General features: G+C 50.3%; 9 protein-coding genes across 9 annotated transcripts; 3 read left to right on the top strand and 6 right to left on the bottom strand.

The window, feature by feature from the left end:
- Positions 1–2,373: 2,373 nt before the first annotated feature.
- ASPSYDRAFT_146436 (uncharacterized protein) lies at positions 2,374–3,912 on the top strand (the record flags this gene model as incomplete). The annotated part of the gene is made up of 3 exons (XM_040841625.1): positions 2,374–3,003; positions 3,063–3,542; positions 3,601–3,912. The coding sequence occupies 3 exons, from the start codon at positions 2,374–2,376 to the stop codon at positions 3,910–3,912; spliced, it is 1,422 nt and encodes a 473-aa protein (XP_040705073.1).
- A 49-nt stretch (positions 3,913–3,961) lies between these two features.
- Positions 3,962–4,858, bottom strand: ASPSYDRAFT_67100 (uncharacterized protein). Its single transcript, XM_040850377.1, has 2 exons — positions 4,784–4,858; positions 3,962–4,682 (listed from the first exon to the last, which is right to left on the bottom strand). The coding sequence occupies exons 1-2, from the start codon at positions 4,843–4,845 to the stop codon at positions 4,265–4,267; spliced, it is 480 nt and encodes a 159-aa protein (XP_040705072.1). The 5' UTR covers positions 4,846–4,858; the 3' UTR covers positions 3,962–4,264.
- Positions 4,859–4,933: 75 nt separating this feature from the next.
- ASPSYDRAFT_43195 (telomere repeat binding factor family protein) lies at positions 4,934–7,602 on the top strand. Its single transcript, XM_040846601.1, has 3 exons — positions 4,934–6,284; positions 6,339–6,368; positions 6,427–7,602. The coding sequence occupies exons 1-3, from the start codon at positions 5,287–5,289 to the stop codon at positions 7,259–7,261; spliced, it is 1,863 nt and encodes a 620-aa protein (XP_040705071.1). The 5' UTR covers positions 4,934–5,286; the 3' UTR covers positions 7,262–7,602.
- Positions 7,409–11,575, bottom strand: ASPSYDRAFT_56613 (sorting nexin-3; the record flags this gene model as incomplete). The annotated part of the gene is made up of 7 exons (XM_040849245.1): positions 7,409–8,278; positions 8,368–8,511; positions 8,571–9,110; positions 9,166–9,265; positions 10,923–10,947; positions 11,024–11,345; positions 11,498–11,575. The coding sequence occupies 7 exons, from the start codon at positions 11,573–11,575 to the stop codon at positions 7,409–7,411; spliced, it is 2,079 nt and encodes a 692-aa protein (XP_040705070.1).
- A 927-nt stretch (positions 11,576–12,502) lies between these two features.
- On the bottom strand, positions 12,503–13,843 carry ASPSYDRAFT_29758 (uncharacterized protein; the record flags this gene model as incomplete). The annotated part of the gene is made up of 2 exons (XM_040844684.1): positions 12,503–13,304; positions 13,365–13,843. 2 exons carry the CDS (start codon positions 13,841–13,843, stop codon positions 12,503–12,505), a joined length of 1,281 nt encoding a protein of 426 aa, XP_040705069.1.
- Positions 13,844–14,865: 1,022 nt separating this feature from the next.
- Positions 14,866–17,235, bottom strand: ASPSYDRAFT_146673 (WD40 repeat domain-containing protein; the record flags this gene model as incomplete). The annotated part of the gene is made up of 6 exons (XM_040841641.1): positions 14,866–15,077; positions 15,132–15,891; positions 15,948–16,316; positions 16,384–16,760; positions 16,850–16,918; positions 17,001–17,235. The coding sequence occupies 6 exons, from the start codon at positions 17,233–17,235 to the stop codon at positions 14,866–14,868; spliced, it is 2,022 nt and encodes a 673-aa protein (XP_040705068.1).
- An 80-nt stretch (positions 17,236–17,315) lies between these two features.
- ASPSYDRAFT_810639 (putative C2H2 zinc finger domain protein) lies at positions 17,316–20,350 on the bottom strand. Its single transcript, XM_040851072.1, has 3 exons — positions 19,606–20,350; positions 18,196–19,549; positions 17,316–18,126 (listed from the first exon to the last, which is right to left on the bottom strand). Exons 1-3 carry the CDS (start codon positions 20,125–20,127, stop codon positions 17,687–17,689), a joined length of 2,316 nt encoding a protein of 771 aa, XP_040705067.1. The 5' UTR covers positions 20,128–20,350; the 3' UTR covers positions 17,316–17,686.
- Positions 20,351–23,048: 2,698 nt separating this feature from the next.
- ASPSYDRAFT_56610 (60S ribosomal protein eL21) lies at positions 23,049–23,778 on the bottom strand (the record flags this gene model as incomplete). The annotated part of the gene is made up of 4 exons (XM_040849244.1): positions 23,049–23,373; positions 23,497–23,544; positions 23,615–23,682; positions 23,743–23,778. 4 exons carry the CDS (start codon positions 23,776–23,778, stop codon positions 23,049–23,051), a joined length of 477 nt encoding a protein of 158 aa, XP_040705066.1.
- Positions 23,779–24,036: 258 nt separating this feature from the next.
- On the top strand, positions 24,037–25,107 carry ASPSYDRAFT_43184 (40S ribosomal protein uS4). The gene is made up of 6 exons (XM_040846600.1): positions 24,037–24,067; positions 24,135–24,172; positions 24,246–24,264; positions 24,344–24,442; positions 24,502–24,735; positions 24,795–25,107. The coding sequence occupies exons 1-6, from the start codon at positions 24,054–24,056 to the stop codon at positions 24,970–24,972; spliced, it is 582 nt and encodes a 193-aa protein (XP_040705065.1). The 5' UTR covers positions 24,037–24,053; the 3' UTR covers positions 24,973–25,107.
- Positions 25,108–25,246: the final 139 nt, after the last annotated feature.

Raw genomic sequence — 25,246 nt, 5'->3', positions numbered from 1 at the left:
GAAGGTCGAGATGCGTGGGTTCCTCAGAATAGATCGTCGGATCTAACAAGAAAAGAGGGGAACAAGTACAATACGATATCGGATATCCACCGTAGACCCGCAGAAGGCCGCTCTGGGATCCATCCTGTTCCCTTTGTGTGCAATTATTCGCAAAGAATCGTCTGGATCAACTAGTCCAACCTCCAGTCTTCAGAGCCCAGAGCATGATTGACTTCACTGAAATCACTGCTTGTGGTCGATGTCCAAGGAGCCACCGACATTATTGGGCCGCAGGTCACGGAAGTGTGAAGAGCCACTAAATTAGTCGGGGTGTTGCCGCTAGCGCCAACGACTTTTTTTAAGTCATGGCCCCCTGGAGGTCTGGAAAGACGACTCTGGACATGCTCCCTGCTAAGGGGGTGTGAGCTGTGAACCGGGATGGTTGCGTTCCTTCGAGCTCTGGGCCTGGTGGCTCAACCAGGATGGATCATCCGTCGTTATCCTGACTTGGAGTCTCATCCACCCATTGTCAGCATCCTCACTAATGCCATCGCATTCTGACTTCTTCCCTCCATACCACCTTGGTCCATAGTAATACGAACGCCGTATTGAAACGTCACCGCGCCATCCGTGCGTTGCCTCCCTCATACACACCCTCCACACTTCCCAGGTTCATACTTGCCATGTACAACGTATCACTCCGTATCCATCGACTAACTTCAGACACATCGCTGGGTACACCGCCAGAGTGGACTGAACGGACTGACACCCTGCTCTCCAAATTCGTGTCCGCAACCATCTCTTCGAGATGTTGATCGGAATTCAATGGAATTTTCAAGGATTTTGACTCCCAATCCCTGTGGCCAACCGCTCAGCCATTCATTTCTTCGGAAACTGTTATGGGCTTTGTCGGGTCCTCCCTGACCGCTCCTCCTTTTCCATGCCACCAGATGGACGCAACTGATACAGTTAGCCAGAATTGGTTGCTGCTCTCGGCATCCAATCTCATTGTCAAATGGACTACTGGATGGCGATGAGGGTTAACTCTCCCTCAGATCGCCTCTCTATCCCGGTGGTACTGGTGGGTGAAAGTGCATATCCATGACTAGCCTAACGACTGATAGGGAAACAAGAAGTGGGTTTCATATTGCTTTTTATCCATGTGGAGAGCTCTTTCATTATTATCAGTGAAATTCTTCGATTGGCGCCTGCCCAGTCCAGTGGGCGGTGGCGGCGCTCTCATTCCAAAGCACCAAAGGTTTCTCTTAACGGTTCATCAGCGGACCTCTCAGCCAGGCACGGTTGACGTTGACCGATGTGTGATTACGTTCCGCCCAATCGCTGTTTCTCCCTTTGGGCCAATATCCCTTGTCTGGAAACACGATGGTTGCCTAGCCGTCTCAGTTTGCTATTTTATTCTCAGGTACAATATCCACCTGCATTGTTTTTCAGCTCCAGGGACAGAGTACATGGCCACCAAAGTAAGTGCTCATTCAGATGACCTCGAGGCCCAAATTAAGCTGGGAAACCTGGCTCTCGGAGTCGGGACCCAGTAGTCTGGAACGAGATCGTCTTCGACAAGATGCGCCACTGGCTACATTAATCTAGTATTCGTTCCGCGCTCAGCGCCGAGCAATGAGGAGAGGGTCATCTCCATTATGAGCCGTATTCCAGCTGCAACCCTGCGTTAGCGTGGCAAGAATTGTACTGGAGGATTGGCGAGGATTAAATTGAATTAGGAAGGCGAGACAGGAAGAGAAGCATACCTGGCGAATGACTATAAATTGTGAGGACTTTAAGGACTTTTGCACCAAGGTTGGCTGTCGCCAAACTCCCTTTCTCTCAACACACCTGCCGAGTATAGGAAGGCCGCTTCATCGACTCCGTTTTCATCCCGGGTTCATGACCCTTTCTGTCTCAGATACCCACAGCCCGGCAGCCGACTGTTGGCTCTTTCTTTTTTCCATTGGTCGGGCCGAGTTCCTCCATCGCCCGCAGTTGAGTAGATATCTCGGGTGCCGCCCAAGCAGGCCTCCTCGAACATCTCAGCGTCTCTACCACGCATCCGACGGCATCCTCTTGTATCGTTTCTAGTCGCATGGTACAATTCCAACGCCAGGTCCCGTCCCGCTTCGGTAGCACAGAAACGGATACGCAGAACAAAAAGGTAACGGGTCCCTCTCTTCAGCCCAACCAGTAACCTCTTTCTCTTTTTCTTTTCCCTTCCCATCCCATGCTTTGTTCTTGCTTCCGACTTACTTCTCCTTTCCCGTCATAATGATATCGTCGTTGCTGAAATACTGAAGACGCGTTGCTGCAACCGATGTAGGGGAGTTTGTGCCTGCTTGTCATACAACACATAAACAAACTCGCCTGCTGTCCAATCAGCACAAGATGTCTCTCCAGACACACTTGTCTGCTCCTCTCGCTGAAGACTCAGCCACTCCAGCCACTCCAGCCTCGTATATTTTCGGTCAGCCGAGCTACCCATCTCTGTTCCGAGCAAGCGAAGAACGACCTCAGTTAGCATCCTTCCCATGGTGGGAGGATCAGGCGACAACCACCCTCTACAGTTTTGATATCGAGGCTTTTAAGAGAGTTGTCTATTATGGTATCTTTACAGATGAGCAACTCCCACGGTTCGTGCTTACAGAGCGGTCCGAGGCGTTCACTATTGATCTTATAAAACCTCGAGCGAGAGCGTTACGTCTTGAGAAATATCAGCGGGTGGAGGAGGCTCTACGACAATGTAAACCAACTTTTGCGCCTGTGATCTCATGGGCATGGTTTCCAACCTACACCGATAGTGACAAAAATCCACTGGCCATTGCAAAAGCCATCGATAACGAAAGTCATCTCCACTTTGCCCGAATCCCGTTCGAGGAGTTGGTTAGGTACGCGCTGGATTACCCTAACAGCCGTGTTGAATGGTTCTTGCAGCAGCATACGACTCTCTATGCACACATCTTGGACCACCTTAGCGCATTTCCAGATGAAGTACAGAGGTACGCAGAGGTTGAGAAGGTTGGTTGCTTGGTCCAGTTCTGGCACTTTTGGTTGATTGCTGACCAAAATCTCGAAAGCATCTTCGAAGTCGAAGTCCTTTTGCTCACCGTGCTGTGGCCAGCGCTCTGGAAGGTGTAGGCCTCAAGCTTGACCTGCCAATGCCGTCATCACCGCTATTTGAATTTATTGCTGGGCCCATCCAACGTCTCTTCGGAGGGCTTGTGGCAAACTTGGATTCTATCATGAAGATACTTTGCGTGCTCGGAGTCCGGTACGAGCGGGTGTATCTGCATTCTGGGCAGATAAATTGGTCTCGAGAATTTAGCATTCCCTTTTCGTTTCTCGAGGACATCCTAGACTCAACCTCATCCACGGATTTTGCTCGTACCCTAACTACTTCTGATGAGCAAGATTTTACCCCATTAATTAAAGGGGAGGGGTTTGACAAAAATGGGGCCAGTCGCTTGTTGGCTCGATGGGAGGCTCTCAGTCTAGAAGTTTGGGAATGCTGTCGAGCCCTTCCAGAGTATGTAAGCTTTATCCAAGAGAGTCTACAGGTCAGTATCCTAGGAATCTCCAAACTAACGTGCAACCCCGCCAACTGACAACTTACAGCCCTTACTAGGTCTCCGGAACTACCACTCACTGACGGCAATCCTTAATGGGCTTCATAAGTACAGCGTTTCAAGGTCTACATATGTTTACACAGACGACGGAAATATGGCATTAACCATTGACCAAGTGCTGCCGCCCGAACTCTTATACCTCCTTGAGCCGGCTCAGAACTACGCGGCATACCGACAACAATACCAGCAAGCTGCTGGAATACCGTTCCTTCCTCCCCACATAAATGAATACCGCCAGCATGGCGAGCCAGTTCTTCAGGGGTTATATACTAGATTGAAAACCGTTATCCCACTGAAGTGAAAGTACGAAATACGGCCGACATTATACGGAAGAAAGTATATATATATATATGCGGCGGTTTAAGATGAGAATGCATAGTTACGACACAGGTGGCTGCAATATTACGTAACGATCTTCTTCGGTATATATATATATTGGAATGGTTCCTATATGTCGTTTGGCCTCAACATGGCATGATGCCGGAGGTTCCATGGATTTGAATTTGAGCCTGTTGAAAACACGAATGTCTTATCGTTTCTATACCTGTCATGATACTATGGCTCTGTAAGTAACTCCTGGCGAATGAGATTAGGCGACCTATAAATGAAGTATTCCCCCACTGTGCCATGACCATGAGCCTTTGAAAATTGGATCAAGGCCGCTTTTCCTTCTCATCAGAGGAATAGCCTTCGGCATACCCAAAAACACCCAGGAAATACATGATCCTATTCACAAACAAAAACCCGGTAACACCCACATTACCCCAAGTAAGCACATTCCAAGCACCGACATCAAAGAAAAGATCCCATCCCATAGCAAGATATGTCACGTAAATATGCCCTATATCGGCTATAGCCAAGGCAACAAGGTAATTGCGCAGTACTTTCGGCTCAGTGGTGGCATGGAGCACACCCACACCGACCATAGCAAGGAGACCATACACGTTCGCTAGCTGGTAGGCAAGGGCGACGGACGTTGCATGGATTTCCCACTCCCTCGGGGCCGCCGATGGAACCTGGTCAGCGACAAAGCCTTGCAGGTCGAGTATTGGGCAGAGCCACCCGCCGATCCTGATATTTGGTCAGTGGCTATTGAGTGCGTATTTAGTTTGGCCTAGGAGGCGAAATCCTGGATAGGGGTTAGGAGGTGGTCCCCGGGGGAGTGGACGTACAGGGAGATGGGCTCGAAGATCGCGAAGACGAGGTGTGGCCAAGTTGGGAATATTGTAGACATTTTGGGGTTTTTTTCTTACCCCCTTTTCTTTCTTTGTTTTTGGAGCACAGTGGCAACTGGGTTGAGATATGCCGAATGTGGCAACCTTTGGTAGAGAATTTCTTTCTACTTTGGCAAATGTTTTCAGACTGGCGCTGAAAGGAGGTTTCCTGATTCTGAAGGCCTCCACCGGGTGTTATATGAACGGGCGATTACCCAGTGTTATGCACATTTTTATACGTGCTGATTCAGCATCATTTAGGCTCACATGATATGGCTGGCTGCTCCTTCCCGAATGCCGCCCAATACTCCGCACCTTCCTCGGTGAGACATCTCAAGAATTATACGGATATCGTTTTACACAAGATGATTATGTTCAAATCCACTAAAAGCCCTTACAGTGCTAGTCGCTTTTCATGATCTGTGCCTCTATCCGTGCCCCAATGGTGTGGATCTGAGGCTATGGATCCCAACGGTACCTTTGCCCGCAGTTTCGATGAATCTTTGATCCGCGAACTACCTCACCTCCGTATAGCTCCTCTCCGTGAGCCGGTCTCGTCTCGCAATCTCAGAATCCCTCTGACTCTCGAACCAAATGCCAGTGGAACGCGGGATCCCAACACGGTATCGAAAGCTGGCGGTTCCGCGGGGATTCTGCCTCCCTGTAATGAGTCCAGCAGCACAGCGCTAGATGGCACGAGTGCAACGCGACAGAAGAATGATTTCGCCCCGGAATCACTCTTAGAGGCCCCTCCACGACCGATATTACCGGCATTCGTGAACCTCCGTGCCCTCGAGCGATTTCCCTATTCTTCGTTTGACGATGACAGCCATCAAGCTCGCAAGCGACGGCGTGTTGATGCGCAGCCCGAACCATTTGGAGAGCACCTGCAATTGCCAATCCCGCAAGCGCAGAAAGAACAAAGACCTCCGCCATTTGGACCGTTTGCTATCCTCAACGGGCTGAATGAGCCTCCGCCCAACGCTGCTTTGCTGCCACCCATAGAGGCTGGATCAATTACGCAGCTGTTGACCAAACCATCGCGGGATAATATTGATGTAGAGTCACCGCTATTGACTACGAATTTTGGGCCCGATGTTCAAAGTGGTGAAAGGAGGGAGGGGAGGATTGCAGATATCTTGGATTCGCCCGTCGCCGAGAAGCCCAACTCTTACGAGAGCATTACTGATGCCGACAGAGTTGATAAACCAGAGCCGGAACGGAAATTGATGGATCATGAAGAAAGATCACAGCCCGCTCAGGGTTCTGAGTCAACGGATGCGCCACTTTCGCCTAGAACAAGAGGCCGGTCGCGGAAGAACATTCGGAAATGGAGCGACGAAGAAACCGTCGCATTACTACGTGGGGTTATAAAATGCGGCATCGGTAATTGGAAGGAAATATTAGCGCAGCAAGAATCGAGCTTCAACAGACGCAGCGCGTCGAACTTGAAAGATCGGTATGGATATACGTTGGTCAAAGTACGATCTGAGGCTGATTGAGTGGTATTCAGATTCCGCGTCTGCTGCCCATCCGCGTATCGGTGAGACTAATATCCATCGTTGTTTAATATTTTTAACATATTTCTAACTCCAAAGCAGCGCCTCAGCTTCCAATGAAGCCATACAACACATCCGTGATGCCCTCGCCAAAGTTCTTTTACGAGTTGAAGGTGATTCTTTCTCAAAGGGAACTCTTGGACGTCAGTCGTTCCTGGCCTCGCGGGCACCATCATCTTCGGCGGGTCTTCCAGGACTTACCCACAGTGGGTCTTCATCTAGCTTTACTTCGTTGGAGACAACCCAAAATAGCCCTAACAACCACCCTCGGAGCGATTCCGTGTCAGAAAATGTCCAAACATCGTCTAGCAGATCCGAGTCTGCACTTGAGTCTTTGGGTGTAGTAGAGCCATATACCCCCGCGAAATCCAGACGTCGTTCTCGGCGCCCTTTCACCCCTGCAGAGGATGAAGCCTTGTTGAAAGGATATTCGGTTCACGGTTTTCAATGGACGCTTATCCAGCAAGACAAAGATTTAAACCTCGGTCATCGAAGAGCGACTGATCTGCGGGATAGATTCAGGACCAAATTTCCCCATGCATATCGCGACGGAGGCCCTGTCCGCGGCAGTGCGTTGCCAGCGCAGACGACAAAAAATACGGTCCTGAAAGACGGAACGAATCGCGCGCCTAAAAGCAAGCAGAATTCTCAAGATCCCAAGCCTCCTTCCTCCGATGGCCGTTCTAGCAAGCCTGAGGACCTCATCTCGAGTACTACAGGAGGGGTAGATCCAGCTTTTCCTTCGCTTGTACTTCCGACAGTTCGAGAGAGTTTGGCAGGTGTACCGCCGGCTGGATTCCCGTTTCCGTTGGATGAGGGATCCACAAACGTTGCCAGTGTAGATTTACCACCGCTGATTTGGGACGACCTTCCTTAACAAGCATAGTGTCTCATCACAGGTATATAACTCTAAATATAATAAAAATAAAGTTTACATATCCATAAAAGGCAAGTGAGATATAGTTTATCTACGTTAATACCCGCCCGTAGTCTTCGAGAAATTGACATTGAACCATAATTGCATTCAGCCCAGGCTCTGGGTTTCTGTAACAGCGGCTCGTCTAACAAGCTCTGACAACATGGCCGCTTTTCCAATGCCCATCTCGGAATTGACAAAAGCCAGCTGCCGGGAAATCCAGAGTCTCTGCGCAGCATCCACACCTTCCGCGATCCCTGCCACGTACAGAGGCCAGATAATCTGGCACGCGGATAGGAGGCGCGGATACTTCCCGCTAGGAAAGGAGTCACTTGGATAACAAAGTCCAGGTTTCGACTTGGACCTGTATCCCAGATGGTACGGCATGGATGTACATATATCATTCGCTATTGCGCGAATCTTGCTATGAGTCGTAGCGACATAACCAGCCAGACTTGATAGCTGAGCATTCCCATGCTCAAACCCAGGCTGACCAAACCCGTGCAAGGGGCCATAAATAAGCCGGTAAGCTCGCAGGCGCAAACTGTGAGCCAGGAGCTGAAGCATGCGGTACCGTGACCAGTCATTACCCGCTGAGAAGGTCGAATAAACGTGAGCATATGTACCCCAGAGATCGATAGGGTCGTTGAGTGGTAGCTGGACGGTCGTGTAGCTTGATTCTGACGAGAGAGTGTTTGGCCACTTGTCCATTTGGAATTCGGCGGACGCGATGTGCCTGAGGAGTGTGGTGGCACCTGCGGCCGCGCTGACAGCAACGGCGCCGTTGGAGGGGAACGCTAGCCAGACGTCTCTTTCGATCTGGCGGAGCTGGATGTGGATGATGAGGAGGGCGGCGTTGTAAAGATTAAGGTAGTCAATATTTCTTTCCGCTGCTAGACCAGCGTAGAGTAGTTGGAGGTCATTGAGGGTGAAGATGAAGGGAGTTGTGACTTTGATATCGTCAAAACATGTGAAGAGCTTTGTCCAAACAGGTCAGTTATTGCTTACTCTTCGCCTTCTTCCCCCGCCTCTCTGCATTAATATTTGAGGGTGGGTGTATGACGTACAGCTCGGGTTAGCAGTGCGCTGTATATCCTTCTACTTGTCTCCTCACCAAAGCTATCGCAGCGCTGTGACCTGACAAAAGCCATTGCCCCTTCAAGGTGGGAATTGGACGTAGTCCTAACATGGTCTTCGCTGCTGTTCAAGTCCTGCCGCGTAAAAGATCAGTATCTGGTGCTCCCAGAAATCGGAGAAGAATCTCTCTTACCTCGTACATTCCCAGGACAAAAACAGTCAAGACGAGCTCACCTCTCCTGCTCTCATCGAACTCTTCCATCAATCGACGAGTGTGCTTCAGTGCCCTACCATAACATGACATAGCCCTGGTCACAGCACCAGAGTGTTGATCATTGCTCTTGTCCGACACAAACGTCAAAAGCAGCGCAGATAAGGCGGAAGGCAATGGCGACGTCGCTATTATGGGCTGTTGTAGGTCGGCGAGGACGGCGGGAAGGGTTGTTACTGTGAGAATTCCCCCGTGTAAGCCCTGCGCCTGTGGGAGGCGAACGAGTCGACTGTAAAACAAGCATAGGTTGGCCCGCTCCTGGTCCTTGTTCTGGCCCAAGAGGCTGGCAGGGGATAAGGCAAGGTCCTCGAGTCGCCGGGCCACGTCTTCCACTCCTTTTGACGTGCCTAAGCGCTGTCCCGAGCGTTTGTTTGTTGTTTTCCGGTCGTCGAGAATGCGATATCCCCCGCATATCCGGTTTCCTTTGATGCATCGAACGCAGACGGGTTTCCCCTCGTCACACTACTCTCTCGCCAATCAGTTGTGCCCCCTTCTTACGAAGCGCAGCAGCGAATACGAACCTTGACTTTGCGAGCACGACAGGTGTAGCACCCTTTGCTTGGCCCACCTGGGTAGACCATTTTTCAGGTTTCGGTCTGAGCCCGTAAGCTCTTAACCTTAACTCGGTATAGTGGGTTCAACGAGATTGATATAGGTCGGTAGTAATCCGACGGGCGGGTGGTGGGTAGGGAGAACCGTCCCTTGTCCGGTCAAGTGGCTGGGCTGATCGCGCTCGATCTTTTTTGCTCGACTTGGTCCACAAACCGGCCCAGAAGACGGAATCATCAAAATAATAAATAGCACCGGAAGGTGTCGAAGCCGTCCGGTCGCTAAGGCACGAATGAACAAGAACAAATCCCTCTTGCTCAGCGTCAAAAATCCATGAGCAATGTTAGCTGGGGAGGCGCTTGCACACCGCACGGCCGGCCTGAGCTAAAAGCCGCTGTGGACATTTAATAGGGCCAGAGACTGTGACTTACCAGTCGACCGTCGATCCCATGCTCAGAGAGGTCTGGCCTTCCTTCACAAAATCCCAGAAGAGTCCAAAGGTGCCCTTGAGCTCAGTGGCTGAGTCTGCCACCAGGGCCCATCTACTCGCTGACGGCCTTCTTGGTGATCCCAACACGGAATTGAGGTTTGGGGGCCATTTGCATTTATCAGCGAGTTGGTCGTTTAGAAGTCTTTTTTGGATGCATGGAGGCATTTCCGGACACGAATTGAAGGGATGGCATGGTGCCCATGCTTATTCAGTGGATGGAGAGTTGGGAACTGGAGACTCCAGCTGGAGAAAGAACCAACGTTCTCTGGCTGCGGAGTTTGGTGCGGAATCCCACTGGGCTGAAGCGCCGATCTCCAACCTGAAGCGGACGGCGATTTCCTTCTGTCACTACTGACTGTCAGTGGTCATGATTCATCCAGCCCCCTTCCATTCGGCATCCTCGAATGCGTCCCAAGGTTCCTCCCTGGGCGAGTTGAACCCTTCCATACCATCACCTTCGCGGGTTGCACTCAGCCTTAGCCGTCGCGTTCCATGCCATCCTGTCAGTCCGTCATCACGAGCGGTTACACAGAAGTCAGAACGAGTTCGTCACAGCCCCATCGATCGGTCTATGGTGTTCCTGTTATGGTCCTTGTAAATAATTAAATATGGCCAAGCTATTTTTGGACCGTTCATCGCCCCAGCTACCCACTTAGACCCATAAAACATATCTTATCAGGAACAACTAGGATATGATACAGGTTTCAGGAGCTTCGAGAGACCCAGTCAAGTCTTACCCCGAGCCGAGGGCTGCAGGGCTCTCAGGGAAGCAACGTGCCAACCGTGCCGCTCAGCCAACGGGGCTGTTCCGCTGGTAAACCTAAACTCGAGACTCGACCTTGGAAATGGGATTCCTTTTCTAGCCTTGATCACTAGGATTTAAGCTGCGGCAGACGGACGTTTGGCATGTGTCGGCGTGTGATATTCAGTCAACTCATGTACAAATATTCACAAGACGCAATGGACTCAGATTGGATTCCAGAAACCAACATGGTATAAGCTAATGGAATACAATATAAACAATGGGATCAGAAACACCGGTAACAAAAACGACACGAAGGTTCATAGACTAAGGACAAAACAAGATGCCGAGATAATCACTTGATGGTATGTATATGAATTGGGAAAAAAAAAAAAAAAAAGGAGGGTCAGGAAGAGAAGACTAAAAGCAATGCTGTTTGGACAGTAGATAAAGGGAGCGCAAAAGACTTTAGCAAGGCTTGGTAACCTACTACCAAGCATTGCGATCCCAATTCGGATCTATATTAACCACGGTAAGATTAGTCCATACATCTATAAGCAACCAGTGCTGTAGGGTGAGAGGTGAAAGACTAACCCTGTATAAAACTAGCCAGCACTTTACTCCCCGTCTGCAGGAGCGGGTGGCCCGCAACTATCTGCAAGAATCGCTGCAGGCCCTCTCGGCGATGCTCGATCACGTCATCACTAAACCGGTTTGTGAAGACCTTCCCCGGGAGAGGGGGAATCGTGACTCTTGTGCTCTCGCGTTCCAGGATGTCGCGGAAATACTCAAAGTCGGAGTATCGGCGGCGCACAACCGAGTGTTTTAGCTTGAAGGCAGGGATATTGGTGCGGCAGACAATTTCGTAGGAAGTGTACATGTTCCGCGAGGTGCCGTGGGTCTGGGGGTTTCGGACCTAGATGACAATTTCACTTGTCAATGTCGGAAGTATTTTGGAATTTCGGGCAGAATTGCAAGGTATAGCTCGGGTTTTGGTTTCGCGAACTGATGGGGAGTTTGAGGGGGAGCATGGCACGTGGGGTAGAAGCTATCGGAATGGAGCATTACCTCTATCTCAAGGAAGTTTTCAGGTGGCCCATAGATTTCCTCAAAGGTCTGTTGTCGCGATTCGGGGACGGCCTGCATCTTGAGGTATTGGGACCTCGAGGTTGGTTGTCGAGCAAGCACGGGGAGCTTGAGAGGTGGGGGATATCGCGGGGAAGTCGGCCTCGACCGTGCTCAAGTATGGAAAATTGCAGCTGGAGGTTTGATGAAGCACGGGGGCGACTGGATGTAGACCAAGACAGAACCGGCACAGGACAGAGAGCTCGAGACAACTCCTGTGGAGAGCGGAAAAGGTTCGAATTGCTCCTCTCGAGGTTGCGGGTTAATTATTGGAGTTGGAAAATGACGCTCCCGTCGTCACTCTTCGACCGCGCTACGCGGCACGTGATTGGTTACTTTTATGCAGCACCAGCTTGTTCAAACGACAGACACTTCCAGAACTCCCCAGTATTCAAATCGCAGGCCTTGATCGATCTGGTTTCCGTACAGCACCATCAATGAACTGGCGTGCATACGCTTCAAACTTATGGCATAGAATGAGCAAAGTCGAGGAGGCTGGCGTCTTGCTCGACATCCAGTTAGCAGTAATGGTCTATCCATTTCCTACGAACAAAGCTTCTATGGCCGCTAGGCGGTAGTCCGAGAGTAAACGCCGAAAGACCAAAAGACAATTCTTAAGCGAAATAAGCAAGGAAAAAAGTTTTGATTTGTTTAATACACCTTGAGCAATGCCCGAAGTAAGAAAAGAAACAATTAGACAAACCCATGCAGAACAGAGCCGAATTTCCCGAATAATCATAGACAGAGAGAAGAAAGAACAATTCAACGAAACCCAAGCTAAATGGAAAAGTACAGTTCAAAGAAAAAACCAGTGAGATACAAAATAACCCAGTCAGGAAAATGTCCCGTTACCGCCCAGACACACCTGTAAATGTAACAAACAAGAAGCACAGCATTCATAGAGTGAGAGAAAGGATGGGAAACATGAGGGAGACGAGTCTGTATCGTTTATTCCTGTCGGCTGCGCTTGGTCCCATGCGGATTCCACGAGCCATCACCTACGCCTTGGTTCTGGGGGAAAAATCCCGGGTTGAAGCCCTGGTTTGGGCCTTGGAAGCCGCCTATACCTGACAAATGCATGGTTAGATATCTAGCCACATGAACAAAGAACTGGGACGGGTTAGGAATTCGAAGTTGCGTACCTTGCATCCCCATATTACCTCCCATGCCGCCCATCATTGGATTCATACCACCAGCCATAGGATTCATTCCCATGCCGCCCATAGGACCCATGTTGGGCATTCCCATCATGTTGGGTGCTCCAGCCATGCCTCCGCCACGACCACGCATCCCACCGGGCCCGCCGCGCATGTTCCCGCCCATCATGCCTCCACGATTGCCAAATCCGTAGTTCTGCATCCCCATGGGATTTCCCTGGAATCCACCACCGGCCATGGGGTTGTTGAATCCGCCCATGGGGTTCTGGAAGTTGCGGTTGACGTAGCCGCCCATGTTCGACATTCCTCCGCGGTTGTTGTATCCTCCTCGGCCACCGCGGAAGCCTCCTCCGCCCATGTTACCCATTCCAGAGTTGAAGTTGTTCTGGTTTGGTGAATTGAATCCTCCAGATGCGCGTGCATTATCTTTTCGCATGGGGTTGTCTTTGGGGAGCGTGCGGAACGGGTTTGGCATGGGACTAGTGTAGGTGACCATGTACTTCCGTCCACTTTGGCCGGTTGTAGTAAGGGTGTCGATCTGATGTTTAGTCGCAGAGGACGCGGGAAGGGACGTAAATTCTAAGAAGGCTTGACTGTCGACGATCCAAGAATCAGTATTAAGCGCGAAAAGGACCGAGGGCGTGATGACTTACCCTTTGCTCTTTCCGTTCACCTTGTGCTCGCTAAACGTTACATCCTTGAGTTCATCCTCGCACCCGGCTTCGCGTACCCAGCCCCGAATATCATCATCTGTAGTCCACCAGTGTAGTTCGGAAATAAGCAGAGCCGGTGTTGCGTCAGGATCGACAGGGCGATCGTCAAGTTCTTTGCGTTTCACACCCTGCTGGGGCGTTGTGTCTTTTTGCATTTGCTGCTGATTAGTTGTATTCGTGTCTGCTACACTCTCACCATTTGTTGCTGTTGTGGCTGTGGTGGTCTGTTGCTCTGGGAGTGTGTCGGAATCTGTGGAACCGCTGCCGTTATGTTCAGTGTTATTCGGAGCATCTAGGATGAGGTCCGTGTCTTCCTGTTTCATGTCATCATCCTGTTTGTAATCCCCCTGGTCATTGGCATTGTAGCCACTACCGTCTCCATAGATGTCAATATCGAAGTTATCATCCTCAGTAGCCATCGTGTTTAGGTAGGGTTCGAGAGTTCGAGATCTCAAAGCAAAAATTGATTGCTTGATTTCTTTGATCAATATACAGTCCTTTTTTCTTTTTTTTCCCCTTGTCTTCAGGTTCAGTTCTCGGGGAGACAGATCAAGTACATGTCTGTAGGCATACACCATCAATTAGCAAGGTGATTGTCATTATCTTTGGCCAACACAAAGAACATCAAAATTGACCTAACATGGTATCAGGCGGTAACACCAGGTCACCCTGGATGGTGCTGAGATCACTATGCGACCTCTTCCAAATAAGGACACAAATGGAAAAGAACTTGAATATACGTACAATCCGAAGCAAAGAAAGCTTCAAAGGGAAACAAAGTTTTCACCAATCTGGGGATATGATGGCTCTGAAGGTAAAGAGCAGGGTTCTCTCTTGTTTGTGGAGTCCAAATACAGGAAGGATGGGATGGGCAGTGCGATCAATATGAAAGTTCAACGGGCACAGCTCAACAACAGGTTCGATCAAAGCTCCTCAGTGAGAGCACATGCGATAAAGGGTAAGATAGAGAACAAGAAACCAAGCCGTCTGCCGGGTCACTAGAGTACCCTGAATACTGGTTCCCAGGATTTCCGCGCCGATGAGGTCTCCTGAACGATAACCGCCAGTGCTCGGGCGAATTGGGGATTTGAAAAGAAAGACGGGATTACTGGGACACAAAGACGGTTCACAGAAGAAAATCCCTTGCTAGGCGAGCTGGTAGGAGATGGGGATGATCGAGTAAAGCGCGGCGCGAGGCAACTTCGCAGGGACAATGATGAGCTTCAAGCGTGAGCGAGCTTCGGCGCTTTCGCCCCGACAGCTGAAACTCGGCCCCGCAGAAACATATCTCCGATCGGTCGCCTTTCTATTTTAGAAATCTACCATTCCCCCAAGCCATGGGCGGGTGGTTCATTGAGAAATGATACTTCTGGTTCCATTCTATAGATACCACCTATATTGCAATTAATTCTACAAACTACTCATTTTGCCTTGGCCGGTTTCATAGCCCTGCCTCCCACGCATCCCACCCTTGTTCATCCTCCCAGGCGCGTTCATCTATTGCCCTTTCAGCTGCATCAGTGGGGTTCAGTTCAGCATCGTAGCTATCGCCATGTGCAAGTTGCGGCCCACACTCGTCCCGACGAGCACCATCATTCCAGGAGTGTATCGTACAAGTGCCCGTTGCGGAGCCCCAGCCATTCCAAGATGTTGCTCCACGTTGTTAGTTGGCACTGCCGGATCGAACGTTTGGGGGGAATGACTTACCGGCCAAAACGGGTGCGTTTGGATGCCAACTGGCATCACGCACACAGGTTTGCCATTTCCTGCCGTTGCTTCCTCCCATATGACCTCGGAATCGACGAGGGCGAGGGCGGGAGAAGTCCGTCGCTTTTTCAACATCCATCGTTCCAGCCAAGGTTGCGTCAAGATTCCACACGTAAACCTTTCCATCTTGACTGCCACTATACACATACCGAGAGTCCGAGCTTCCAGGCGGAGAGAAATGGCATCGGATTAGAGTTTTAAGAACACTGTGGCCTCGGAATGTAACAACAGAGCAGTCGTCCGGGTGCGGGTAATAGAAGTCTGATGGGAAACGGTCAACCCTATAATCGAACCCAGTTCCATAGCTTGTGGGTTGAAGAGTGTCGAATTTGGCTGTAGATGTCATTTTGCGCAAGTCCCACAGTTTCATAGTCTGATCTTTGCTGTTGGATAGAACATATCGACCGTCACCCTTGCTATCAACGTACGTCAAACCTTCGGTGTGTCCTATAAACACCCCAGCTTCTCGTCTATCACCCATAGATCTCCTATCCCAGACACGAATAGTGCTGTCATCTGACCCAGAATAGAGGATGTGAGGCGAAGACTTGTCTCCAAAGCAAACTGCATTCACGTCGTCTTGGTGATTTCGTATGCGAAGGACGGATTGCCTCGTTTCAAGGTCGTACACGATCACGGAATAGTCCCCAGTGCCAGCAACAATCTCACGGCCATCACCCGAAAATCGGACGGACCAGATCTACGCAAGATGAATTATCAGAAAGGGGTCAGCGAAGACATGATCGGTGTACCTACCGCAAAACCATCCCTCCCAAATATGTCTCGCCCGACTCTTCCCCCAGGCGATGAGGCAAGGTCCAAAACAGTCGGATCTGAAGAATCGTCCGGGTCTGTCGGTGCAAGACAAACGAGATGGCGAAGTGAACTATATGCTAAGAATTTGTTGTCTGGACTCAACGTAGCATCGGTGATTGTCCATGAGCCAAAGGGGTAGTCCACCGTCTTGTAGTATCTCCACTCATAAGGGTTGGAAGTGTCATACATTCTGACTTTGAAGTCTTGGGCGCAAGAGAAGAAGAAGTTCCCATCATCAGAAAACTGACCCGAGTAACACCTTGCGTCGTAGTGAATAATCTTGTCTGCGGTTGTGCCAGGGATAAGGCCCTATATTATATGTTTTTAATGAGCAGGGCCATCCCCACCATTTGCAGACCCATATATCAGTACTTACTTGCGCTATTGACGGGGTTTTGCTCCTTTGCAAACCTTGCCCGTCTACTCCCAGCTCCCGCCACATTATCTTCTCCATGAGTGTCTTCTTGCGTCCCGCACGCTCATCAATGTAGTTGGGTTCTGCCCCAAATACTCCGGACCTCATCAGTTTCAAACCTTCGTCGCTCGGTACCTTGGGATATTGAGGGGGCCCGGCCCGTCTCGGAACTCGTCTTCCCAGCCCCAGTATCCCATATTCTTCGTAATCATCATAGTCGTCATAGTCATCATCAACAATATTATCACCCGGACCAGAACCGCGGGGGAAACCCCGATAGCCGAATAAGTGACCGAGACCACCCGAAGCCAGTAAATCGAGTAACTGTGTAGTGGAAACTATTTGTGATCAGTGTCTAGCGAAATATGACCAGCCCTTTATCTCTTGCGTGGGGACCTACCTTGAGCCTGTCGCCCCGCATGATGACCTCCGCCAGCGTGGTCATCTCCATCCATCGCAAACTCGATTTGTATGCCGCCTAAGTGTAATCCAGGACCTTGGTTGGCTGACAAACCATCGAATGTTAGCATTGAAAATGCAGAGACCATATTAGAACAGTGGGAAATGGTTTGAAATACCGTAATGTTCGTCAATGGGCCGATAGTCCTCGGCTCTATCTTCCATCTCCCGAATATCGCGCATAAAGAAGTCCACCTCATCGGGGTCCTCTGTCGTATATTCCCCTTCATCTTCCCCATCTCCCTCCTCATCTTCCTCAAGCCATGCTCTTGCAGGGTGCCATGTATCCTCCGGGCCTGTTTGCGGGGAACCGTCTTGTCGGTTACTGCCGGCGTTAGGTGCAGGAGAGCTCATGGTCGGCCAAAATTATAGCAGCGCGTACAACTAGCGAAGTATTATAAATTAGATCGCAAGAGCCATATCAGAGTCAGCGTAGCCAAGGCACAGATGCAGCAGCGTCAACACTCTCCGACTCAACTGGCGATCCCGGGCGATCAATATCGTCCAGACGCCCGCGTTATCGATAGGCTAACTCCAGGAGTGGGTTATGTCATCCTCCGTCGGCTTTGGGAACTCTTAACTCCTATCCCCGCCAGCTTAAATGACCCACCCCTCAATCCCTCATCTCTCTAGGACGGTGGAATAGTTACCAAAATCAATTCAGTCATCAATACATGATCTATATACCGTGGACCCATTACGTATGCGTGAACAACAACAGCAACAACAGCAACAACAACAACAAAGAGACCCGAAACTAAGAAAAGCGAAACCCAATAAAGATACATGGAAAGTACAAAACGCATCAAGTCAGTTGAGATACCCCGAAGGAGTCGTCGGTCAGCATCACAGAAATCTCCGGGATCTGGTGCATTCTCAATAGGAACACCAACATTTGGATTAAATAAGTCAGAATCTTCATTACCTCTTCCTGAGACGCGTGTGAAGGAAGTGGAACTCCGAGTTCCCAACCGTCGTTGGCTTCATGGCCAACCTCATGGCCAACTTCACTGTTCTCGTCGGTGGCAGCGGGTGTCTTGGAAACTGCAGCACGAAGAGCTAGGACTCCAGCAATTGCCCTAATACGAACTTTCAAATGTGCTCGCCTTTTTGATGCTCGCCTTGTCATTTCGAGATTCGCTTCAGATGTGCCGTTATCCTTTCCTCTCGCTAGGTAGAATAAGTGATCGCCAGGGATCTCAAGCGGCTTCTCTGATCTCAGTTCAACCTTTAGGTATGATATATCTGGGATCGAATGTAAGTTAGCAGGTGCGGGAAGTTGAATAAAGAACCGAGCAGTGCTTTTCTTCATACCTCGCATCAACAACGCAATAGGCCGAGCAGGAGCTGAGATCACGAGCGTTTCATGGAAATAAGAGAGAAAAGTCCCCTGTTTTTGGTTTTCGTACAACACACCCTCGAAAAACCTTAACCGTCGGAATTCTTGCTGAATCTTGTCATTGACTGGGACAGATGCTGATTGTTTGTCACAAACAAGCCGCCCCTCTCCGTTTTGCTTGCCCAAATCTCCATAGCCTTCCCAATTGGGGCGATTGAGGCGGAGAGCGAGTTCTGTGTTGAAAGTCTCAAGAACATGAGTGTATTCATCTACCCGCAGTCGGGGGCTATCGAACTTTGATTCTTTCTGGAGTTTTGCAGCCGGGAGGATCGTGGTTGGCTGTGGGATTTCAGGTCTGTTTGATGTAGTCGCAGTGTTCTCAAAGGCTGATTTTTGAGAATCAGCCTGGTTGGAAGGTATTATCTTGACATCCGATGCATCACAGTTTCGAAAAGAGCCAGCTCCGCTTCCGGCCCCGGAGTTTTCAAACAGATATCCCCCAAATTGGTGAGACTGGCCACTGTTTCCCATGTTGCCAGAGTTCCCGCTGCCATTTGCGTAAAAGTGCTGGTGACCATTACCGTGACTATTGCCCGCGCCCCCATGGCCTCCGTGGCCTCCGTTGTCTCCGCTGTCGTCATCCCCGTCGCTACCGTCATCATCTGGACTGCCACCTTGGTTTCTGTCCGCCTCGGATATTGAACAATGTCGGCAAAGGCATTCGAAAAAATCGTCCCATGTCCGAACAGGCATCTTGCAAATTGCGCAACCTAGGGGCGGATCAAGGTGCGTAGTGAAAGCCACCAACTGCTCCTTGGTTAATTTTTGCACAGAGTGGACATTCCTCATGTGTTCATGGAGTTTATCCTTTCTTCTGAATTCCGCTTTGGCCGGAGGGTAGCATGTGCCACAAGAATAGAGGAAATCTGGGAAGTGTTGGTCCCTAACGTGCCTTCTGAATGTGCCTCTGTTCTTGAAAGCCCTTCTATCGTTTAACTTGCAGAGGAGGCAGCGAAACCGCCCGTCGGCGACATTCACATTTTGGCCGGATCCAGGGCTGTGTCGGACCATCTCATTGGCCACGAGCCACGTCGCTCGAAGCTCTGTGGCCAGGTTAGTCCACGACGAGGGGTCAAATGAAGTGCCGTTGCTGCGCAGCAATTCTCCAAGGATCCGAAAGACCTTAATGTACTGCTCTCGATGCGGTATAGTATTGGTGCCACCTTGATTATTCAGTTGGGCTTTAAAAGGGTTCGGGGTCGTGAAGTTGTTAGGGCTGGGGCTTTCGCCTAGCGGCTGGTAGGTAGTCGATCGTGGCGGAACACCTGGCTGGAGTCACAGTCAGTCACCAGAAAGCTTTCGAGGTTCTCTATGGGAGGACTAACATATTGAGCCTGTGGGGGATTAAGCGTCCCAGTGAGGTAGTTAGGGCGGGGGTGAATACTAGTGGGTTGTCTATGAGTAGTCTCCCGCAGAAAGCCCGGATCCAAGTGAAGACCTTCGTCTATTGGAACAGGCCCAACTGTGCTCTGATTCGGCTCGGTATACATTTGTATCGAGTCACTACCAGTCTGGAAGGCTGGAGTCAACTGGGGGTTTCCGTACGGCAAAGCGGACGCCGCTGGAAAATCCAGGGGCGACTGAGCGTTGGGATGAGCCAAAGAAGCTTCAGTCTGGAAGCTCTGGGCCAGAGGATTCCCATGGTACTGGAAATTACCGGCTTGGATGTCTTGAATCGAATAAAGGTCATGCTGCACCTGCGTCGATCCAGGTGGATAGGTCTGCGATCCGCCCCCGCCCATGATCGGAGGCATAACCATCTCCAGGAAGAGCTCCCCCAAATTATCACCGGTCAAATCTTCATCGTTATAGTTGGACCAGGGGTTATGTTGTCCGTTCCCCGCCATGAGGCCAAACTTCAGCGGGTTAGGCTGGGATCCGGGGTATGAAAGAAGAGGAAGGAAAAGTTGGTGGCACAGCTGTAGACGAAAAAGAGTGTCGCGGTGGTGGGGACGTAGGTGAGGGGGATTGATCGTAAAAACACGGCCTAGCGTGGTGGTAAGGCAGACTCGAGGCGTCGGTGGGAGGGGTGGGCAAAAATATAAAGACAAGGCTGTCGTTCCTCGCTCGTACACCTGGAGAAGGTTGCCGGCGAGGTGAAACGAGCATGGAAGGTAGGTGGCAGACAATGTGAGAAGGTAGTAATAGAACCAAGGCGTTTCAAAGATGCTAAGGACAATATGACCTGACCCGTGGAATCTACAGCTTGTCCTGGCTATTATCGATACCCAGTACCTGCGTCAGATCGGTGGTGACAATGCGAAACTAAACAAGAAGATAGAAACAGAGTTTCGTCATGGAGAGGGAGAGCGCGTCTTTATTACTGCACGATAGCTAGTACTTAGGGTGACGATGCGACTGCTGCTGGCTGTGTAGGGGCAGTCCAAGCAGCCAGTCATACTGCTTTGCAAATTGCATACGTAAGAATGCCAGTTAGAGAAAAGTGAGGCTTCAATACACCTGACTCTTGCTGCATGCGGCGGAAATTTCTGTATAGTGTCTTTGCATCCCCTCGCTAGGTTCACCCGATTGCCTTTGCTCATCTGCGGTGGTCGAATCATTGCGGCAACAATGGTGCCTGAGAATTGCTCTGCCCGCAGGCCACATTATACCGGGCAACTGTTCACCCAGGCTCGGGTTCCCAAAGGATTTTTAACAATTATTAATTGTTGAGACTCTTGCTGCCCAAAGTCGTCAAGTCTAGGCATTTACAAACGTCTGTTTCGTATGTCCGGTTTGAAGCTCTCCAGGGCCTGTTGTGAGAGGAGAGGCAGAGCCGCGTCTCAGCCACACTCCTTACGTACTAGGGCTCGCAGGAGGTGGGAGTGGGGATTGGGGATAGAAGTCCATACTTCAGGCTACCAACATTGGCATACATTATTGGTTTCTTTCAGCTCTTGCTCCCTCATCTTTGGCCGAGCTTTTTGCCACCGTGGCATGGAGCTCCGTGCTGACTGCTGTATGTTCGTTGCCCCAGGACCCGCGCCATTATCTTGGCTTGAAGGAGCTCGTCCAACTCGACGACGAATGACAGTACGGTAGCGAATCCACTGAGGGTTAAAACATGTGCCCAAAGACAAACTGAGTAATAAGAAGAAGAATATATATATAAAATGGCAATGGAGGTTTTGAACATGTTGCTGGGTAGTTCCAAGGTTGACTTCGAGGCAGCCGCAACTCGTTGCGTGATGTCACGATGCATACACTACACCTTAGAGCAATGACAAGAGAAAGGCGCAGCTGGACTGGAGGAGTTGAGGAAAGCCCGTGATTGATTCTGCATCACAGTCCACATTGCTGTATACTCCTGGTAATGCGTAGACCCTGGTTCAGGGACCGGCTTTGGAACATCTAGTCCTGCTGTGTTAAAGCTGCTGCGCACGATAATCATTTGACCCCGTTCGCAGGAGGGAGTTCGCATGTCGCGTCGGAAATGATGCCACTGCCTCCCACCCCTTGCACAGTCTTTGTATAGTGATGGGTGAGTAGTATTAAACCGCTTTCTGATATTTCGCTTGCGGTCGCGAGCAGCCACTGGTCTCTTGACTTGTTAGTTCCTCGTCGCTCGTATCCCTTGTACCCCCGTGGGGAGGCCGTGCAATGGATCTGACGAGGCACTTCCGAGAAAAGGGAGAAACCCAACCAGGATATTCGCTGCCTTGCCTGCAGCCTTAGCTTTTGCGCCACGAGTCAACAGTCTGCCTTGGGCCTCGGATTATTCCACAAGCCGTAATAATCCACAAACTGGGATGCGACGTGAGTTATAGGAATGTAACCCTATTTAACTTTAGATGAGTTGGCATGAAAACTGACGAAATGGATAGTTAGACGTGATGGATGGTTTGCAAATCGCAAATCGCAAATCGCAGCAAGCATGAGGCTCTGCAGGAAAGCTGGGATGGTCTTGGCGAACACTGCACAGCCACAGCCCACACCTCGACATCTTCCACGACAACACACAAGACTGCCGGGGAATCCGCTGAAAGCTTGAAGCTGCAACGGTGGATTGGCTTTTGAAAATTCCCGGAAATACCCGCATAACCAAATTTCTACGGAGAGTTTATGATATTCAGCCTGCACGAGGTAATCTCCTGTTGGTTGCCTCGCGATTTTGGTCCTCTATCCCAAGAATGAACTTCTACTATGCCGAGACATTCCAGAGAGAGGCAGTGAACTACTACCCGGGCGAACAGATCATACACCGCCAGAGCCGGTTGTTTCATGGCGATTCGACTGGAACATAAGGAGCCAGCGAAGCAGAGTTGGCAAGGGCGTAGATGATAGGTATAAGCCTCCGCCCCCATTTCTTGGTTGAACTCGCCCAAACTTCCGACACTGCACCTTCTTAGTTGTGGTCTAGAACCAGTGGTCTGGGACAACGATCTACTGATGATTTGGCAAAAAATTGATTCGAGGCGGAGTGCAACGGGTGACCGTGGCTGACATGGATGATAGACCGATAAGCACTGCCTCGATGCGGTATCTAATGCGACGTAGTCAATAATAATATCTTCCTCCATGGTCTAGCCGCACAGTTCTGGGACCAAAGAATACTGCCAAGGTCCTTATCACATGCCAGCCAGTCTGCAATCAAAGGAATTGATAATGTTTTTTGAAAGTCTTTTTCATTCAGGGGAATCTATGCACAAGATACAGATGTGCTGCTTCCGAGAGCCCTTCGATTTTCTCGTCACAAATATCAACTCCGTACTTGGAGGTGTAAAACCCAGAAAACACCAAACAACCTGCACCGATCGCTCCGTTTCGTTTAGATGTGGGTGTCGTAAGGGAGAGGAGTGATGGTTTCAGGAGCGGAACCCTCGACGGTGTGAGCCTCACGGGGGAGAGTAGGCTGGCGCTTCAGGTGAAGGTGGACACCCTGCTCCTTAGCCTGCTTCTTCTTCTCGGCGTTCTCCTTGACACGCTTGACGAAATCCTCACGGGAGCGGGAGTGCTTGACGTGCTCGATGCGGACGTTGATGCGCTTCTCGAGGTAGCGGTTGCCGACGACCTTGTAGAGGAGGACACCGACGGAGGACTTGGTGACGTTGTAGACAACACCGGTCTTACCGTTGTAGACCTTGTGGGGCATACTGTTCAAACGCGAAAAAGAATCTCAGCAAAAGACGCTCCTCATTTATCAATTCCAATCGAAAACCAGCCATGCTGGACTTGTTGCAGTTATATGCTTTCGGGGGGAAGGGAAATTCACTGACCCCTTCTGAACGGCACCGTTGACCTTGATGTCCACGATATCACCGACCCTATCATCACAATCAGTTTCTGTTGCCTCAAATTTTCCATTTCCAATATTTGCGGAGGGTTTCGTCGTACCGGTAGGTCTTCAGGTAGGTCGAGAGGTGGATCTGACCCTTCTGTCTGAAGTCGCGAGAGAAAGCATACTGAAATCACCGTTAGAGACCGTAGGAATAGCGTGTAAATTCGATATCGCCGTAACATACCCGGGTGCCAGCGCGGAGACCGTGGGAGTGACCCATTGTGACGGTTTTTTTGGCGTTGAGGTTGAAACTTGTCGAAAACGAAAAAGTCCTCCGATCTGCCGCCCTCTGGGATGGTATCGCGGCGGCTGAGGATGTGTGCTACCCGCCAAGCGCAGGGCTAGACCCTATGCGCTAATCCACATTTGAATTTGACCCACAATTTTCGCTCACTGGCTCGGCTATCTTCAAAAAGACTTCCTCATCTGTTGAACTTATCGAAATCGTCCAGCTCAGTATTCGACAACTATCGCGACAACGCGCAATCTGCAGTCATGGCCCCCGTCCCGTGAGTATTCAACATTTGGACATTGACACAATGAGTACATTCATCTAATTATCGATTTACGATGCAGTCGCGTCTACTCCAAGACCTACAAGGTCCCTCGTCGTCGTAAGTACCTTCATTAAAGCATGGAAAGAATACTGCAAAAAAAAAAATGAATATATGAACTAACTATGTATAGCTTTCGAGTCGGCTCGTCTGTTAGTACTCTCCGGCCACTAATCAGAAGCGTGCTTCTGTTTATGTCGTGTGTTCTTGTTCCTAACCTGGTTTTACTAGTGACTCGGAACTGAAGATTGTCGGCGAGTACGGCCTGCGCAACAAGCGTGAGGTGTGGCGTGTCCAGCTTACCCTGTCCAAGATTCGTCGTGCTGCTCGGTATGTGCCCATTGAGTTCTCTGGAGGGAGATGAAAGCCCGGGCTAATTACACATTTAGTGAGCTGCTCACCCTCGACGAGAAGGACCCCAAGCGTCTTTTCGAAGGTAACGCTTTGATTCGTCGTCTGGTCCGCATCGGTGTGCTCGATGAGTCCCGCATGAAGCTCGATTATGTCCTTGCCCTTCGTGTCGAGGACTTCTTGGAGCGTCGTCTCCAGACCTGCGTGTACAAGCTTGGTCTCGCCAAGTCTATCCACCACGCCCGTGTCCTGATCAAGCAGCGCCACATCCGGTATGCAGGAATTCTAGAAGACGACTGCTGGCTGGAAATTACTAACGAGTATGAAATAGTGTCGGCAAGCAGATCGTCAATGTCCCCTCCTACATGGTCCGCCTCGACTCCCAGAAGCACATCGACTTCGCTCTCACCTCTCCCTTCGGTGGTGGCCGCCCCGGTCGTGTCCAGCGCAAGAAGGCTGCTGCTGCTGCTGGCGGTGGTGATGACGAGGCCGAGGAGGACGAGGAGTAGATTATTAAAAATAGGAGTATGGACGGGTTTCGTTACGGACAATATATCCGCGGGGCTTCAATGTCACTGCAGCATCGCGTATAATGTTATACGACCTTGCATTTTGACGAATTCAAAAATATTAAACTTAGCTAGCCTACGGCTCAGTTTCGAGACCCAATCTTTCATCTTAGATCTATCATCTTATCAAATAACCGTAGCTCTTATCGTATTGTATACTGCAGATTTAAACCAAGCCAGAACGCCGAACCCCGACCCCGGTTGTCAGTCATCA

Source organism: Aspergillus sydowii (assembly GCF_001890705.1).
Source record: "Aspergillus sydowii CBS 593.65 unplaced genomic scaffold ASPSYscaffold_3, whole genome shotgun sequence".
NCBI classification, from domain to species: domain Eukaryota; kingdom Fungi; phylum Ascomycota; class Eurotiomycetes; order Eurotiales; family Aspergillaceae; genus Aspergillus; species Aspergillus sydowii.
The sequence above is the reverse complement of the archived record's forward strand: the minus strand, read 5'-3'. Positions and strand labels throughout refer to the sequence as shown.

Excerpts from the sequence above, each read along its gene's own strand:
- ASPSYDRAFT_67100 (XM_040850377.1), bottom strand. The coding sequence starts at position 4,845 with ATGTCTACAATATTCCCAACTTGGCCACACCTCGTCTTCGCGATCTTC. Across the intron at positions 4,683-4,783 it reads ATCTTCGAGCCCATCTCCCT|GATCGGCGGGTGGCTCTGCC; the intron begins GTACGTCCACTC and ends ACCAAATATCAG.
- ASPSYDRAFT_43184 (XM_040846600.1), top strand. Across the intron at positions 24,443-24,501 it reads AAGATTCGTCGTGCTGCTCG|TGAGCTGCTCACCCTCGACG; the intron begins GTATGTGCCCAT and ends TTACACATTTAG. Across the intron at positions 24,736-24,794 it reads ATCAAGCAGCGCCACATCCG|TGTCGGCAAGCAGATCGTCA; the intron begins GTATGCAGGAAT and ends AGTATGAAATAG.
- ASPSYDRAFT_810639 (XM_040851072.1), bottom strand. The coding sequence starts at position 20,127 with ATGGCGGGGAACGGACAACATAACCCCTGGTCCAACTATAACGATGAA. Across the intron at positions 19,550-19,605 it reads ATCCCCCACAGGCTCAATAT|CCAGGTGTTCCGCCACGATC; the intron begins GTTAGTCCTCCC and ends CTGTGACTCCAG. Across the intron at positions 18,127-18,195 it reads TATTGCGTTGTTGATGCGAG|ATATATCATACCTAAAGGTT; the intron begins GTATGAAGAAAA and ends ATTCGATCCCAG.
- ASPSYDRAFT_43195 (XM_040846601.1), top strand. The coding sequence starts at position 5,287 with ATGGATCCCAACGGTACCTTTGCCCGCAGTTTCGATGAATCTTTGATC. Across the intron at positions 6,285-6,338 it reads GCGTCGAACTTGAAAGATCG|ATTCCGCGTCTGCTGCCCAT; the intron begins GTATGGATATAC and ends AGTGGTATTCAG. Across the intron at positions 6,369-6,426 it reads TGCTGCCCATCCGCGTATCG|CGCCTCAGCTTCCAATGAAG; the intron begins GTGAGACTAATA and ends ACTCCAAAGCAG.